The sequence below is a fragment of the Dermacentor albipictus genome, chromosome 5 (genome assembly GCF_038994185.2).
Source record: "Dermacentor albipictus isolate Rhodes 1998 colony chromosome 5, USDA_Dalb.pri_finalv2, whole genome shotgun sequence".
Classification (NCBI taxonomy): domain Eukaryota; kingdom Metazoa; phylum Arthropoda; class Arachnida; order Ixodida; family Ixodidae; genus Dermacentor; species Dermacentor albipictus.
The window spans coordinates 120385795-120401946 of record NC_091825.1 but is presented as its reverse complement, the minus strand read 5'-3'; the positions used below and the strand labels follow the sequence as shown (position 1 = coordinate 120401946).

At 50.5% G+C, this 16152-nt stretch overlaps 2 protein-coding genes across 2 annotated transcripts in view; one reads left to right on the top strand and one right to left on the bottom strand.

The window, feature by feature from the left end:
- Positions 1–4916: 4916 nt before the first annotated feature.
- On the bottom strand, positions 4917–5966 carry LOC135911597 (metalloendopeptidase OMA1, mitochondrial-like). The gene has a single exon (XM_065443915.1). The coding sequence runs from the start codon at positions 5964–5966 to the stop codon at positions 4917–4919; it is 1050 nt and encodes a 349-aa protein (XP_065299987.1).
- Positions 5967–8685: 2719 nt separating this feature from the next.
- Positions 8686–16152, top strand: part of LOC135911585 (uncharacterized) — a 32279-nt gene continuing 24812 nt past the window's right edge. Inside the window, exons 1-2 of the mRNA XM_070538806.1 lie at positions 8686–8902; positions 12667–13049. Coding sequence (XP_070394907.1) covers positions 8789–8902; positions 12667–13049 — 497 coding nt within the window. The 5' untranslated portion in view covers positions 8686–8788. The remainder of the gene's footprint in view (positions 8903–12666; positions 13050–16152) is intronic.

The following is a 16152-nucleotide window of genomic DNA, read 5'->3' as shown; positions in this document are numbered from 1 at the left end:
ACGATACCCAACTGATACTGATACCATACCGAACAATGGGCAGGAATTACAACAAATGATTAAGGACCTTAAGAGGAAGCTTTAGCTCGGGCCCAACTCCAACGCGCCCCATTCAAAGACATGTAAAACGCAAAAAAAACGTGTTTCTGAGATAACCGATTAATCGAGTTTAATGAAATTTGTTGCATTTGAAACAGAAAATCAAATTCTAGTGACTGTGGAAGCGGAATTTTGATTTGGGGTCTGAATTTTGTTACAAGAATATTCAAAAATTCGAAAGGTTGAAAGAATTAGAAGCACGACGTTTACAAATTAATAGCTCTGCATCAAAAACCCATATCGCGGTTCTGTGAACGGCAGCCATTAGACGATTGAAAGCGGACAAATTCGATATGTCATTTTATATCTTACGCGAATTTGTTACGTTGTTTACAAGGGTTATGCAAAAACTGCATTTCCACATTACCAAAGTTCGTTAGCTTCATGTGTAACATATCAATTTTGTCAGCTTTAGATGTACTATTCAGTGCAGTTCACAGAATTGTTGTATCGTTTTTCATTGCTGAGTTAGAGTTGTAAACTTAATAGTATTGTTTTCTGAAAATTTTCTATTTTTACCAATTTTTCATAAAAAATTGACGACATAAATCAAAAATACGAAAGCAACTGTCACTAGATTTTAAGTTCTTATTTTAAATGGAACAAACCCTGCCAAATTTGGTACAGTAGTTGCCGAGAAAAACGAATTCTCCTTTCACATGTATTTAGAAAGAAGCACCCGAGCTGAAGGGAATCCTGGAAACGAGGCTGCCAACGCTTTAGCCCGAGGTTCTCTCAACCGGGCACCGGCGGCCTCCGATCCAGGGTTCTCACGGGAGCGCATGCATTCATTCAGTGAACTGACGCAAGCCTGCAAAGCCGAGCGTCGGCTCCTAACCCCCACTCCATCCCTCCTTCCACAATTATCACCAGACACTTTGGAGGCGGCTCCGAACACGCACCTTACCCTCCCCTTATATACGCTCGCGCTATCACCACGTCCACACCGACCCCTCCTGTACCCTCTGCCACCACCCCAAAGCAACTCTCGATCACATCCTTTTCCTCTGCCCGGCGGATCCTCCCCCGCGGTGCCTGGAACACCTTACTACTTGGGAGGCTTGGGAGACCCTACTGCACTCCGAGGACCCGGCCAAGCAAGCCATCGCCACAGGCCGGGCTGCCAGCGTCATGAGCCTCCGGGACATGAACGTTTGAGTGCAGAGGGGCCGTGCGGGGGCCCAAGGACCTGCGTGTCCGCAACTCCCCTGTGTGCAATAAAGTTATCACCACCACCACCTCTTAACCGAGAAGTGGAAGAGCGCGCTTGATGATTAATATATAGAAGACAAAGAAATTGTACAATAGCCTGGCAAGGAAATAATTCAGGATCACCAGTCAGCCTCTAGAATCCGTACAGGAGGACGTTCCCCAAGGCCGGTTACACAGAGGACCCCAATAACAAGAAGGAAACTTACAGAATAAAAATGGGTTGGAGTGCATACGGCAGGCATTGCTAAATCCTTACTAAGAGCTTACCACTGTCGTTGAAAAGTGTTATAACAACTTTTATGACTGCTACCGGGTGGGAACGGCATCCGGCCGGACGGCCAGGAGCATAATAACGCTCACACAAAAACGGGAGCACTGCGCCCGTTTATTCAGTGACCGCCCTTTTAACGCGACAGCGTTAAGGAGCTCGTGTCGCAGAAAAGCCGGTGTCGTCGGCGTTGGCCGTGAGCGATAAATCCCAGCAGGCACTTCATGAATAGAAAACAACTTGCAACATGGGCTGGGTGGGAATCGAACCAGGGTCTCCGGAGTGTGAGACGGAGACTACAACTCAGCCACGAGTTCGGTGCTTCAAAGCGGTACAAAAGCGTCTCTAGTGAATGCGGTGTTGCCTTAGAAACGAGCTGTTTCTAAGGCTCAGGCGTGCGTCGCTTGCTCAGGCGCACATTTCGTTGCCGCGCCGAACGCGGCGCTGCTCGACGCTCACCGCATCCGATACGGGGTGCGTAGTCGCTGCGCCGTAGCCCACTGTCTTACACCCCTTGGCAGGTCGGCGGGAACGCTGTCGCGTTCCACTCTTGAAGGCGAAGCTTAAGCGTCCTCCAATTTTTTTTCAAACGTTCCGAAGCCACTCCAGCACGTGCGATGAAGTCAGTCACGCGCCACGGTGAACGCGGTTTTTTTCTTCGTTGTCGTTTTCACTTTGCAGCAAACAGAAAAGTGTACAATCATTGCATTCTACGGGCGCTACCATGTGGGGCGATATAACGTATAGCAGGCGACATCCGGGTACACGTAAACTTATTTTTCAAAAGGGGGGGAGGGGAGGGGAAGGAGGGGGTGTCACGTGCTACGGTACATATTCTGGAACGACTCCCCACACATAATCGTATAGCTAAGTAGGTGTACAGCTGTTCACAGCATGTCTGGCCAGATACCTAAGGCGAGTTCGAGATCCTTGGTATAATTTAAATCACCTGCATGTTGTAAGAGTTGGGGTCGGGCATGTCAAAAGGTGTAGCCGGCCCAAGCCGTCGTCCGACCTACCCGCGCTAAGGACGTTATTGAAAGGAGGAGCTTGTTCAAATCGAGAACGAGGAGTGCAGGATTTATTTATATACTACATGAAAGTTGAAGAACGTTACATTTCATCAGTCTAGCATGACTGAAACGAAGCACACCGAGGAGCCGGAAACGTCTGCTAAAAGACCTTCTTTCCTCCTAGATCCCTAGGCCAGAGAAAACTGGCGTCCAACCTTCGTCCAATCGGAGCGTTCACAGTCGTCGAAGGATCCGCCTTTGAGAGCCAGGGTTCACACACCCGCACGTTTATTTCAGTGAACACACCGAAAGGAGTGGTGCCTCGTAGACAGGGGTCGTCACACTTAACTCAAGCTGGCACGTCTTGGTTCTTGGGCTGACTTCGCAGCTAGCTGCCGCGTCTGTCAAACGACCGCGACGATTACCGGATTCCGTTGAGGGAACGCCGTAGAACACCCTTCTCCAGGAGTTGTCTTGCTCCAATTAGACCGTGAAGGCGACAGCGAACCAGCTAACAATACTCCGTACGCCAAACGTGCCTCGCCTTGGTGGCGCCGGTAGTCTGTCCGAGGGAGACGCATTGCTGGCTTCTCGAAACGATTCGTCGCAGCAGGATAGGAGAGGCTAGAAGGTCACTAACCCCGCTAGCCGATCGTATCAATGTTCACTGACCATTTGTAATGCATGGAAGGCCCTGTTCCAGGTACTTTTACGCCCTTAAATGTTAATCGCTGCAAAAAGGAAGCAGACCTTAAATATTTCGTCTGCTCCTAGGACTCATTAGCTGCGAAGTAAACTCTCCTCAGTGAGCACTGCAGAAACTTTGTCGCTTGGTAGCACTACCAAACGACATCCTCCAGCGCGTGGCGCGTCTCCATATTACAATTTTCGGAGCCCCACACTCGCACCGAAGCTCCTCCTCCTCCTCCTCATTCGGCTTCTACGCATCATTCCGCGTAGCTGCGGGATCCTCCTTTAATTTAGAGCCATGGGCGACACCTTCATTTTTACAGCTCTTTTCAAATTAACGTGTTCCTATACCACGGACGAACCAACAACTCCACGCAGTGCTGCGAAAGCTACGTATGGGTCGCATCAGCCACTCCGAAAAATTCGCAGTTCCTCCGGAAAGGCGAAGCACCGATTGCGATAGCAAATTAGTAGATAGTTGTACGAAGTAAGGATAGTACTTTTATCGGCGGTATAAACTTGTAAACATTCGCTTACTAATTAAATTAACAGTGATAGAATGCGTAAGCGTGACTCAACGAGGTCGTAGAAAGAAACAGACACGCGGAGACAGCACTGTCTTTGTCTGTCTGCTTCTTTCTACGTCCTTGTTCAGTCGAGCTTACACATTCTGTTATGTATTCAAACCAACTAGACCGTCAGCGCATTTTAACTAAATTAACCAGCACGGTGTCACGCGCGCATAGGTAAACATGAACACACATCGCTCGATGACAGCGGAAGCTGTCTGTGAAAACGCTGCAGCTAGAAATCGCGGCAGCTGCCGCGAGCCAATTGATTTCCGTGCGTATGTCGCTTCAACGCGTACGAAGCATCGAAAGCACAGCGCATACGAACCTACCGGCACTACGCGCACTCTGCAAACACCGCAGATCGCTTCGAAGATGAGGCCCGCGCGGGCGCGCACTTCAGCCACGTCGCAGACCGCTTTCAAGACACACGAGCGCCCGCAACGCGTCCCTACTGCGTCCGCCAAAGGCGTCTACTACGGCGTCCGCGATTCGCGTTGCCAACGCCGTAGTAGACGCCGCGGTTGTGTCTACTCTGCACGGGGCGGTGGTCGAGGAGGACATCGAGGCACCGTAGCAGCCGCCGGAGAAGAACGCCACTTCCTCCCTCGCCTCACCCCACTGCTTCACGCGCCACAGGAGAGGGAACGCATCCGGGCTGCGTTGCTCACTCGCGCACGCGAGATTGCACCGCGTTCGCCGGCTCACCCTCACACACTTTCACTCATACGGAACCTCACGGCGACGGCAGAAATCTGCCTGGAGTGTCCATATAATTGAAATCGCAATAGAAGAGATGAACGAGGGAAGCACAATATTTCACGACTTGCTAGCCCTCCACGCGCAAGTTTCACGGAAGGAATAGCAGCGCGCAGCGGATGAGCCCGCCTCCGTTCTCGGGAAACACGCAGCCCTCTCGGCTGACGCAGCACATAGCCCACGCTGCACTGCACGCAATAGTTGAGACAAAGCACACACCGCATTTCCTTACATAGTAATTATCAGCATAGTGGCGCAGTAAAATGAATGAAGGCCTCGAAACACGGTATATATGCCATCGAGATATTATTTCGCGACCTCTCGGGCGATTTCGCTAAGGAGCGCCTCGATCCTGGCCTTGTCATTATTGCGTAGCGGAACCAACGGGGGACAGTTCCTGGCCTTGTGCAGCTCCCGGGCGGCGTCCATCTGCGCGTTCAGGGCGCCGACGCGCTCGCGGCGCGTCGGGTGCGTCGAGAACAGCTTCTTCGTCTTCTTGGTGCCCGCGGCCCTCTTCCTGAGCGCCACGGTGTTGTCGAAGTACACTATGCTGTAGCGAAAGTCGAAGCAGGCCTTGGCGGTCATCCGCAGCGCCAGCGAGTCGGCCTCGAGCTCCATCGAGCGACTGTGCGGCAGGAAGACGGCGTAGTGGAGGGTCCGGCTCACGAACCACGGCACCAGGGCGGCCCTGATGTTCCCGCGGATGAGCGCCAGGGAGGAGACCCAGACGAGCGTGTTGAGCTTGTCCAGGAAGTAGGCGAGCGACTCCTTCTCGAGCGTGTGGTCCAGGAGGCAGTGGGCCATCTCGTGGGCCACGACGAACGAGAGCGTGTCGTCGTTCTCGCACACCTTGAAGAGCCCCTCGAAGAAGTAGGAGCGGCAGTTGGGCAGCACGAACGCGCTGGGCGCCAGGGAGCGAACGATGACGAACGACCACGTCCGGTTGGTCGCGCCCGGCAGGTCCCGGTTGGCGCCCAGCAGGGCCTGCGAGACCCTGTTGAGCCGGCGGTAGTTGCCGTACTTGGAAGGCTTGCGCGACGCGATCCATAAGTAGCGCTGGATCATCTTGACGTCGCCGGCGACGTGGTCGGCGAACTGGTCCGGCGTGTAGGCGACGAAGCGTCGCCGGTTGGTGATGCTCTGCTTCTCCAGGTGGGCGACGTAGTAGCACACGAGGAGGAAGAACATGACCATCAGCGCGGCGCTGGCCCTGCGTGCGCTCAGGCGAAGCGTGTAGAAGCGGATCCACTTTACGACGACGCAGGTCACCATCAGCGTGGCGAGCTGCGCGACGCCGTCCATGCTGTTCAGCAGCCGGAAGGCGTCGCGGACGAAGTGGGGCGTCACTCCATCCATCGAGGATCGGCGTCCGCATGGTCTTCCCTTGGGATTAGGACGCCGCCCCCGGCCGGCTCGGACGTGGCCCCTGGTACACCGAGCCGCCTCGACGCCCAGGGGTCGGAGCCCCACCGTGAGCCATGGTAGCTGGTGTAGCTCCGACGGCCTGCCCGAGTCTTGCTCCAGATCAATACCCACTACAGTGGAACTTAGCATGAAGAAATCGGTAAGATCAACAAAAGAAAAATGCGATGTAGTGAATGAAAAAACAGCGCTACAAAGACGTGGACTAAAAGAAGAATGTGTATACGACGGGCGGACGCTAACTTCCAACGCAACTTTATTTGAAGAAAGAGCGTTTATATGGATGGAAACACGAATAGTAGTACCACCGTGACATCAAGACCTCTCTATCGCATCGGAAAAGCGATCTCTTTTTCGGCAAGTGCCAGCTGACGGGCATCTAATACGCGTGCCCTCGGCCCTAGCAATGTAAAACGCTTCTAATATCTCCCTTTCTAGTATATCTCTAAAACGTGCCAGAAACTTGGTGTCACGAAGATACGGACGGCATTTGTGACGTTTACAATGTTGAGCCAAGTGACCCCGCGCATTGTTATTTACGGCCCAATTGTGCTCTCGCCCCCTTTCATTGCAACACCATCCCGTTTGCCAAATATAAACCTGATTGCAGCTTAGGAGTGTGTACACGACATTTCTAGTGCATTCCCGTGTACGGCGCCGCATGTTTATTAGAGCATGGTTTTGGTTTTGCTTTTGTCAGTATAGGGCATATCTTGGCCAATTTACATGGTGCGCTGAAGACAAGATTAACATTGTGCCTTTGCGCAACCTTCTTGAGGTTGTGGGACACCCTGTGCCAATATGGAATCACTTTTACTCTCTTCCTATCAACTGCATTTTCTTTGTTAATGCCCTCCCTTACCTGTTTGATCTTTTGAAGAAGCTTATCAGAAATGCTAGAAAATAAATAAGAAGGGAAGCCGGCTAGGCATTTGTGGATGCAAGATTTATTGAGAGCTTCCTTTAGACAAGTCTTTGCAACTCCTCTTTTGACTAACTTCGAGTGGGCACTGTCATGTGAAATCATCTGCTTGTTCAACCTTGGCTGGTATTCCAGACAAACACGCGTGTTCATTAAAGTGAGATTAAGGTGCAGGAAACGAATGAAATTATCACTTGGCCTTTCACACGTGAAGTTTAGAGCTTCCGATGAATTTCTAAAAGTGTTGATTACCGATTCTACAGTGTCATTTAGCCTCGACCCTGGTACCACGTTAACAACCACCAGGCAGTCGTCGACGTACCTCAGTATGGTGGAAGCACACCACTGAACCAGAATGCTATTTGCACACTTGTCAAAGGCGCTATAACAAATATATCCGATAGAATGGGCGCAGGCGACGATCCAATGCAAATATCCTTGAGTTGTACATACTGTTGGTTTTCGATCCTAATGACGGACCCGCCGTGGTTGCTCAGTGGCAGTTGGGCTGCTGAGCACGAGGTCGCGGGATCGAATCCCGGCCGCGGCGGCCGCATTTCGATGGGGGCGAAATGCGAAAACGCCCGTGTACTTAGATTTAGGTGCACGTTAAAGAAACCCAGGTAGTCCAAATTTCCGGAGTCCTCCACTACGGCGTGCCTCATAATCAGAAAGTGGTTTTGGCACGTTAAACCCCATAATTTAAACTAATGACGGTGGAATGAAGGTAAAAGTTCAAGAGTTCTAGAAGCTGGTCACTATTCACTCCGGTTGCACAACTGAACCTAAGTTCACCAAAGTCTCCGATTTTGTTCCTAATGGCGCGAAGCACTCCCTCGTGAGGAATCGGATAATATAAGTCCTCCACGTCCACTGAAAACGCGTACACACCGTTTCAAGTTCCTTGTTCTAAAGTCAGCCCAACTTTACTATAGCTCCGCTCGAGGAAAGGGTCATCTAGGGGCAAATGACATAAATGGCTCTTGAGGTAGTGCCCTACTTGCATCAGCCAAGCCTTCTTCTCATAGACAATGGTCCTAAAGGGACATTCAGGCTTGTGGGTCTTTCCGGAGAAAAATATTTCCAAAACGCCTACCTCGGCCTGATTCGTCGACTTCCGAGGATCGTTGCAAACCAGGTTTATATTGTGAAAACGGGACGCGGTGTTACAATGAAAGGGCGCGAGAGCACCATTGGGCCGTAAATAACAATGCGGGCGGGTCATCTGGCTGAACATTGTAAACGTCACAAATGCCGTCCGTATCCTTGTGACACCAAGTTTCTGGCACGTTCTGGAGATATAGACTAGAAAGGGAGATATTAGAAGCGTTTTAAATTGCTAGGGCCGAGGGCACGTGCATTAGTTGCCCGCCAGTTGCACTTGCTGAAAAAGGGACTGCTTTTCTGATGCAATACAAAGGTCATGATGTCAGGGTGGTACTATTCATGTCTCCATCTATATAAACCCTTTCTCTTAAAATAAAGTTTCGTTGGAAGTTAGCGCCTGTCCGTCGTACATGTTCTCATTTTAGTCCGCGTCTTTGTAGCGCTGTTTTTTTTTTTTCTTCAAGTATGTTGCACCAACTCGCTCACATCAAGCTAGTGAATATAAAGACGCGAGCCACTGCGCTGGTGCTAGCCGTGTGACGTACAGAATCAAAAGAAATTTCATAGATTGGTAATTACTGAGGCTGTGAAGCGGCAAAGCAGCTGCGAAGAAGATGACGAAGAAAATGGCGTACACCAAATCGCGCGTACGTGCCACACGTTAAAGGCGACAGCAACGACGCATGTGTGAGCATCAATTCCTTCTAGCGCAACTTCCCGATGGAAGATGTCGGCCATGTACGCCCTGATCCTTGATTTGGCCCTCGTGACCTCCATGGTCGGGCACGCGTTGGCTCGAAGACCGCAGATATCCACGGAGGAGCTCTTCCAAAAGTCACCTGTGAGTTGCTGCTTTGAATTTATGCCAGAAAGTAGCACACGTCACCTGGCATACTTATAGCCTCTTCGTACTAAAACGAAAGCCCAATGACCCAATGTCTTTTCAAGTCAGTCCTTGTTAATTCAATAGTGCGGTTTAACGTCCGGAAACTGGCGCAGTGGGTTATCAGGGACGCCAAAGGCTCGGGATTGAATTTGAGCACCTGGAGTTCTTCGACGCGCTCCAAAAGCATTAACACGAGCGTCGCTGCATGATACCGCACCTATCAGAAGGTGCCACCGCAGCCGGGAAACCTCGTGCTCGGTAGTGCGGTATATAAACGGGTCTCGAAGGCTATGCTTTTGCTTGCTGCATGCTCCGGAAGCAACGCGGGAGCCGGACACACAATGTAGACGCCATGTTTGGCATGACCGATTACTGACTGAACTGCCGCCATCCTATGCTATCCACGGGCCACTGTTGAAACACGCAATGAATGCATCGTGCTGCTTTAAGTAAAGGCTTGCTGTCGCTGCTCTGAGGATACGGTTCGCATACACAAGAAACGGCTTTTTTTTTTTTTTCGAAGGAAAGGACTCATCTTGCAAGCAATATCCCGTTTCCTCGAAAGCACAATGTTGCACTTCCAGGATCTGTATGGGTCCGTAACAGATAGCTCATCTGATCGCGTCTCAGGAATATTTCATATACAAGCGCGGGACTGCATCGGTTGAGAAATCAAAAAATATTAAACGTCATACCATACCGTAGATAGACAACTATATAATCGATTGCTGACATATCTGTACTAGAAAAATGCGTTACATATACTCACAGCAGCCAGTGCGAATTTGCATAATTTGCTTGCCTTGCTACTGTTATTGCACATTATTTCGAACTGCACAAACGTCACCTCTTGCGCTCTAATGGGATAAGCACCCGCGCTACGTAACGTTTCTACACACATAACAAAGTCAGCGACTATAAATGAAAGAACTTGCCACTTCTTGGAACTAACCGCAAGGGTCATTTAACTTATTTTTTGAATGCACGAAATATAATACACGTGTAAGATGGAACTAAAGCAATGTCTTTGTTAGTCGGACTCAAGACATAAATCAGTTCAGTGCTGTGATTATAAGCATTCACCCGAGCTGTACAAAACGTATTTTCATCGTTTGCGATATCACTTTCAGCGGATGTAGATTGGCTAACCCATGGGCAGAACGCCTGTCACTCCAGCGAAGTTTCACGCCAGACACCATGTCACGCGGAAGTGAAAGTATATCGCCAAAGTGAATGGCCGAGAATATGCCCCCAACAGCTCTCGTTACATAATTCAAATTTTCCGCCATTCGCCCTCCCTAGAGTTATTGTATAACGCTTCTGCAGGGAGCCATGCGGGATCCACATGCAGTAACTCTAGGCTGGATGGATGGATGTTATGAGCGTCCCCTTTGGAACGGGGCGGTGGGTTCCGCCACCAAGCTCTTGCTACTATACTGCCTAATATTCTACCTAGGTTAAACAATGAAAAAAAGACAAAAAAAAACACTATGAACTACCACGCCCAAATTTTCTGATCCCCTATTGCGAACTGTGCTTTTGTACGTCTCCGTCTTTTGTTGTTTCCCTACTTTTCTTCCACCAATCCTCCAGTCGCCTCTTACTAATGTCTATTGCGGACATGTTTGCTTTACCACTGCTCCCTCTGAACCCAAGGGCTTCAAGGAGGCCAGTTGTGCCTAAATCGACCGCAGGGTAGACGTCTTCACATTCTAATAAAACATGCTCCGTAGTTTCCCTAGCTTTACCACAGCAAGCACATGCTTCTTCTTCCTTCTTATATCTCGCTTTATAGGTGCGTGTTCTAAGGCATCCTGATCTCGCTTCGAAAAGTAATGAGCTTCCCTTTGAGTTATCATAAATGGTTTCTTTCCTGATTTCGTTTTTTTCCTCTTAAGTAGTTACTCATGGCAGGTTTCTTTTCCATTGCCGTCACCCATGAGATTAATTCAGCTTCTCTGACTTTCCGCTTGACCTTTGTTGTTGTGCTGTCCACCCTGCAGGCCGCATACTTGCTGGTAAGCTTCCTAGTTCTTTTCCTCCACTGTGAATCAATGTTTTCCCTGTACAGATACCTGAAGATACAGATAGCTACCTACAGATACAGATACAGATAGATACCTAAAGATACAGATACAGATACCTGAAGGTACAGATAGGCCACCCCTACGGGTGGCGCCGTGCAGCGGTTGCAGCGAAAAACGAGCTCATTTTTGCACGACATCCGAGAATAAGCAACACGCGCTAAGCATTCCGCCCCATTAACCCCATCTCACTGGTTACGACTTATGAATTGCGCTACGCCTCGCTCTCGGAGACATTGCAAACAGCCCTGTATCGCGACGCTCCCTCTCACTGCTAAAATCATGGAGGAAGGAAAAAGACAATGGGAGAGAGCATGACGTCTGGCAACTATAACCTCGGCAAGCGAACCTCCTCCGACGCACTCCGCCCCCTCATTTCCACCGGGGCACGGTGCTTCGGGTATGGTCCCTACAATACTTAGGGCCCACACTTCGGGGAATGCCTGCTCGTTGACTCTTGGGAAATAGACCGTCCATGATAGGTGGACTTTTCGAGGCATTGTTTGGTTCGTGCAAGATTTTAGTAACGTCCTCATTGTCTCTGGTCACCCGGACTCCGCTCTACTCCCCCATACATTATCTGCGAACTCGGCAGCTAGAAATATAGCTTGCCTATAGCATGTAGTGAGGGCCTATTTGCCATCAGCATTTCATTGTTTATATATAGTTTGGTTTTAAGACTCACGTGATGCTCACTCCTACAATGCCTTTACATGAACCCCACAAAAACGAGTCGAGTCGACTGCTCGGACTGATATTTGCCTGTCGCGTTAATGAAAACGCTATGGCCAGTCGGGCTAAACCAATTGGCTGAACGAGCGTTGAGTCGGGCTGCGCCGCCTCATCCGCATTCAACGCACATGTGAACGCGGACTGGTCAGGTAGGCAGTTCCCAGCCACCTCGCCGCAGGCTACCGCACGCTTCCGCAGCAATCTCTACCTCATGTCGCGTCGGGCAGACCGAGTTCCCAGCCAGCAACGATTTCCGCCTCGACTTGCTGTTGTCTAGTTCATGTAAACCTAGCCCAAGCCTCTTTTGAAGACGATGTCTTCCTTGGCGAGTCGCCGCCACTTTTCCGTATTAAGTATGGCTCTTTCTAATGTCTGTTTCCAGCCTCTTTCGTGGGCCGATCCCGAAGATAGTGCAGTCTAAAAATGTGACAAAACTGGTGATGATGGTGAACCATATACCTAATTTTTTAAAGCCACGCTGATGATGACTAGGATGATGAGATGATGATAGTGACAATAATAATGATATGATAATGGCGCTGATGATGACTGTCATGAGATAACTGATGATAAAAGTTTGGAAGGCGATTCAACGTCGATCAAAAGTCACTCACTCTCACAATATATATATATATATATATATATATATATATATATATATATATATATATATATATATATATATATATATATATATATATATATATATATATATATATATATATATATGTATATATATATATACTAATATATACCCCACTCTCATCTACAACTCGCCCAGAAAGGCATCGCCTTTTGTGAATTTCAACCAGAACTTGAATCGCCTTCCAACTTTCTCGCCTTCCGTGGCTATGAATTGATGTCCGTGGGTCACCCGCCACGGCGTGTGCACACTCTTCGCAGTCGGGCTCAGACGCCGCCGCCGCCGCGCCAGGGGCGCCGTCGAGTCTCGTCATCGACGGAGGGGCGAATCGGCCGGCCGCCGTTGCGGTAGCCGCGAAGTCGTCGTGCTACTTCAACCGCGACTGCCACGCGCGCGAGTACTGCGTGAAGCCCGACCGCGGCGCGCTCACGCTGGGCGTCTGCAGCCCGCTCTCCGCCGACACGGCGACCCTCGCCGCACGGGGCGGCGCGGCCGACCACGTCCGCGATCTGCACTTCCTGGTGCGCAACCGCCGCAGCGTCCCCGCCTCGTCGCCCCGTCGAGGCACGAACGAGCTGCTGCGACAGCTGCTGGGCGAAGGCAGCCAGCTGGCCCGGGCTCTGAACTCGTACCTCCACGCAAGGTACGCCTGCCCGGAATAGCTATATACATATGGTAGTGACTACAGTGACGGGGCCCGGCACTTTAAGATCTGTACTACAGTGACGGGGCCCGGTACTTTAACATAATCGTGCACTACAGTGACGGGGCCCGGCACTTTAACATCTGTACTACAGTGACGGGGCCCGGCACTTTAACATACACACTACAGTGACGGGGCCCGTCTCCTTAACCACAGACGGGACCGGCACTTTACGTCGACACTGTAGCGACGTCAATGGCCGCACTTCTTTCAAACATTCTATGCAAACAACTTCGAGCACTTCACGGCAGGCAGTGAACTTTATTAAGGTCCTGAGGAGCGACTCCGAAACCCCCTTATGAGGGAGGGGGCCGCCGCGAGCCGTTCCGACGTTGGGACGGGCAGGCCGTGCCTGACCGCCTCCTCCCACTCTTCATCCGTGGTGAGATGACCGTGGTCCCCGTCACCGCCAGAGCATGTGTTCTAAAGTGCAGAATGGATCTCCGCAATCCGGACACCTGCCCCGCACGGACGCGGCATTAGGTTGCCCCTGTGATCCACCACGGCCGCCGCGAACCGGTCGGACGAACCGTATTGGGCGACGTCGACGAACGCGACCGATCGTGGTTCGTCGGCGACGGATCCGAGAAGTGCGGCCCGGGCCCGGCGTGTGCCTACATTGCGTTGCGGGTGCACGTTGCGCGGGAACGGCGAGACCGTGACGGCCTCCCGCGACCACGCGTCGAGCACACACTGTCTTTCCCTGACGGGTTAAAGTCCAGCGGACTAACTTCTGTGACCCAACCTCATCGAAAGTGTTGTGGACCCCCAGCTGCATGAGCTTCTCGGTGCTGGCGCCTATGGGGATGCCAAGCACTTTACGGACCGCGGTATTTTATTCCAGTACTGTCCACAACACCACGTGAATTTCACGATGTCAGCAACTTCCGTGCAGTAATCGAATACATGATTGCACACATACGGATCGAACGACCGCAATGGGTACTTGTCCACGAATGTACAATCTTTTGCGTATGCACTGTAACACGTATGATGATTATAATAAAGAAAGTTCACTCTAATGGAAGGGGAACGGTAAAAACACATTTAAAAAGTCACGGCCCATGTTCCTGCTTGTGAGCACCTGACAATCAATATTCTACTGAATTAAGAAAAAGAAGCAGCGGGTAATTGCTCGCTTAGAAGACCGATAAACATGCAGTTCGATGAAATTCGAGAAATAATGATATTGAAGCTTCCAAGACTTTAGAAGAAAAGAAAAAGAAAATTAAGACTGAATCATCGCGACGGAACATCACAAGTCGCTGTAGGCGTCGAAGACCCCTGGCTATAACGAAATTATTTTTGAACAGCTCCGATAGTGTCCATGCAACAATGGTAGCTTGCGTACTGTCAAATGCTCATATGCTGCGGCATAAAGCTCACGGCACGGTGCGAAAACGTGCTCGGAGCGAAAGCGAAACATTGCGCGAGGACATGCATGCAGACGCGAAGTCTGTCACCGCGAACCCGTGCGATCGCTGCATTGCAACTTCATTCTGTTATGCTACATTTATTTACACAGACAGCCATCCCACTATAAGAACATATTTCACATAGTTTTCTCAGCGATTGCTTACGTTTCACGCAAACCGGTTCGGTGGAATCGATTGCGGCGACCGCTCGCAGTCCCAGCTTACTGTACGTAGTAGGCAAAGAGATAGCGTTTGTAAACCATTATGTGCTTTCTGTTTGTCCAACATGATTATTTTAAAGGTAAAATACTGCCATTTCGAGAGTACTTGCAAAATTGTTCAGGAGGGCTGCCGCGTAGTATGTTTATTTAACCTTTATTTAACGCCGACGCATATGAGGCGCTTCCGACAGATGGCGACTCCGTAAGTCGACCTCGCCCCCAATACCGACATAGTGACGGCCCCGTCGGTGTAGTGTTGTTGTTAAAGCGACGGGCCCCGTCACCGTAGTGAGGATGTTAAAGTACCGGGCCCCGTCACTGTAGTGCAGATGTTAAAGTACCGGGCCCCGTCACTGTAGTGCAGATGTTAAAGTGACGGGCCCCGTCACTGTAGTCACTACCTATACATATATATTCAGGCCACTGCCGAACGGTGACCGGTTTAACCAATAGCATCACGCGGGCCCTCGCGCCGTGCATCAGCGCCATTTTTGCTCGAGAAGCGTCTACGGCACGGAGGAACCTCGTAGATCGGAACCTTCCTCCATGGTCTACGGAGTGGCGAGGAGCGCATGTTAGCGCCGTTGCTACGCTCGAGCAGTGTAGGCGGCGCCACAGTCGAGGAGGGAGTAAAGCCCCTCAATCTCCCAAAGTAGCGCCATTCACTTCCCTCCTCCTCCGCTCGGCGCGGCCTCGATGGTGGCGCCGCCGGTGGTGGGCCTGCCGTAGCAGACGACGGCTAACACGCTACGGGAAGAAATCCGCGTAAAAGTTCGTTGGAGTCCTGCGGAGCAGTTTTTTCAAACTAGATCTTGCTTTGTCAGTCGGTAACTGGCCTTAAGAATGTCGTGTCGGATTTGCGGAAGAAATAGAGAAAAGCACCATTATACAAGGCGTATTTAAGGCGTAAAGCGCGCGCACGTTGAAAGTTCGTGTTGCTGAAACACGACACAAGCACGCGGTGTGCTCAGACACGCGTGTAATTACCAGAGTTTCAGGTTTTGACAGCGTGAAAGTATGTGCACGTGGTTTCGTAGGTTAATTTACGTACCTGCAGGATGCTTTTGTTCGGCCGGCGCGTGAGAGATTCCCACTGTCTGCGGTCAGCAATGCCTGGCAGCAGGGCCGTTTCTGTTCCGCGCCTTTTACAGATTTACGTAGCTCATGCACAGGTTGTGGTGGCCATGAGCAACGTTTTCACACATAGGCGGTATAGATAATTTGAACAACGTACCAGCATATGAAATCGTTATTTATATATTACAGTGCAAATGGTTAGAATTTGATAGAAAAAAAAAGAAGCAACTTGATGGGACAACTGGAAAGAGGTTCAGAAAATAATTATCCCCCTCCCCTCAGTGGCACCAGCAACACTTTTGTTGAAGTGTTAATTTTATCTCTGTGTAC

Bases quoted from the DNA above. Each gene is read 5' to 3' on its own strand.
- LOC135911597 (XM_065443915.1), bottom strand. From the start codon at position 5,966: ATGGATGGAGTGACGCCCCACTTCGTCCGCGACGCCTTCCGGCTGCTG.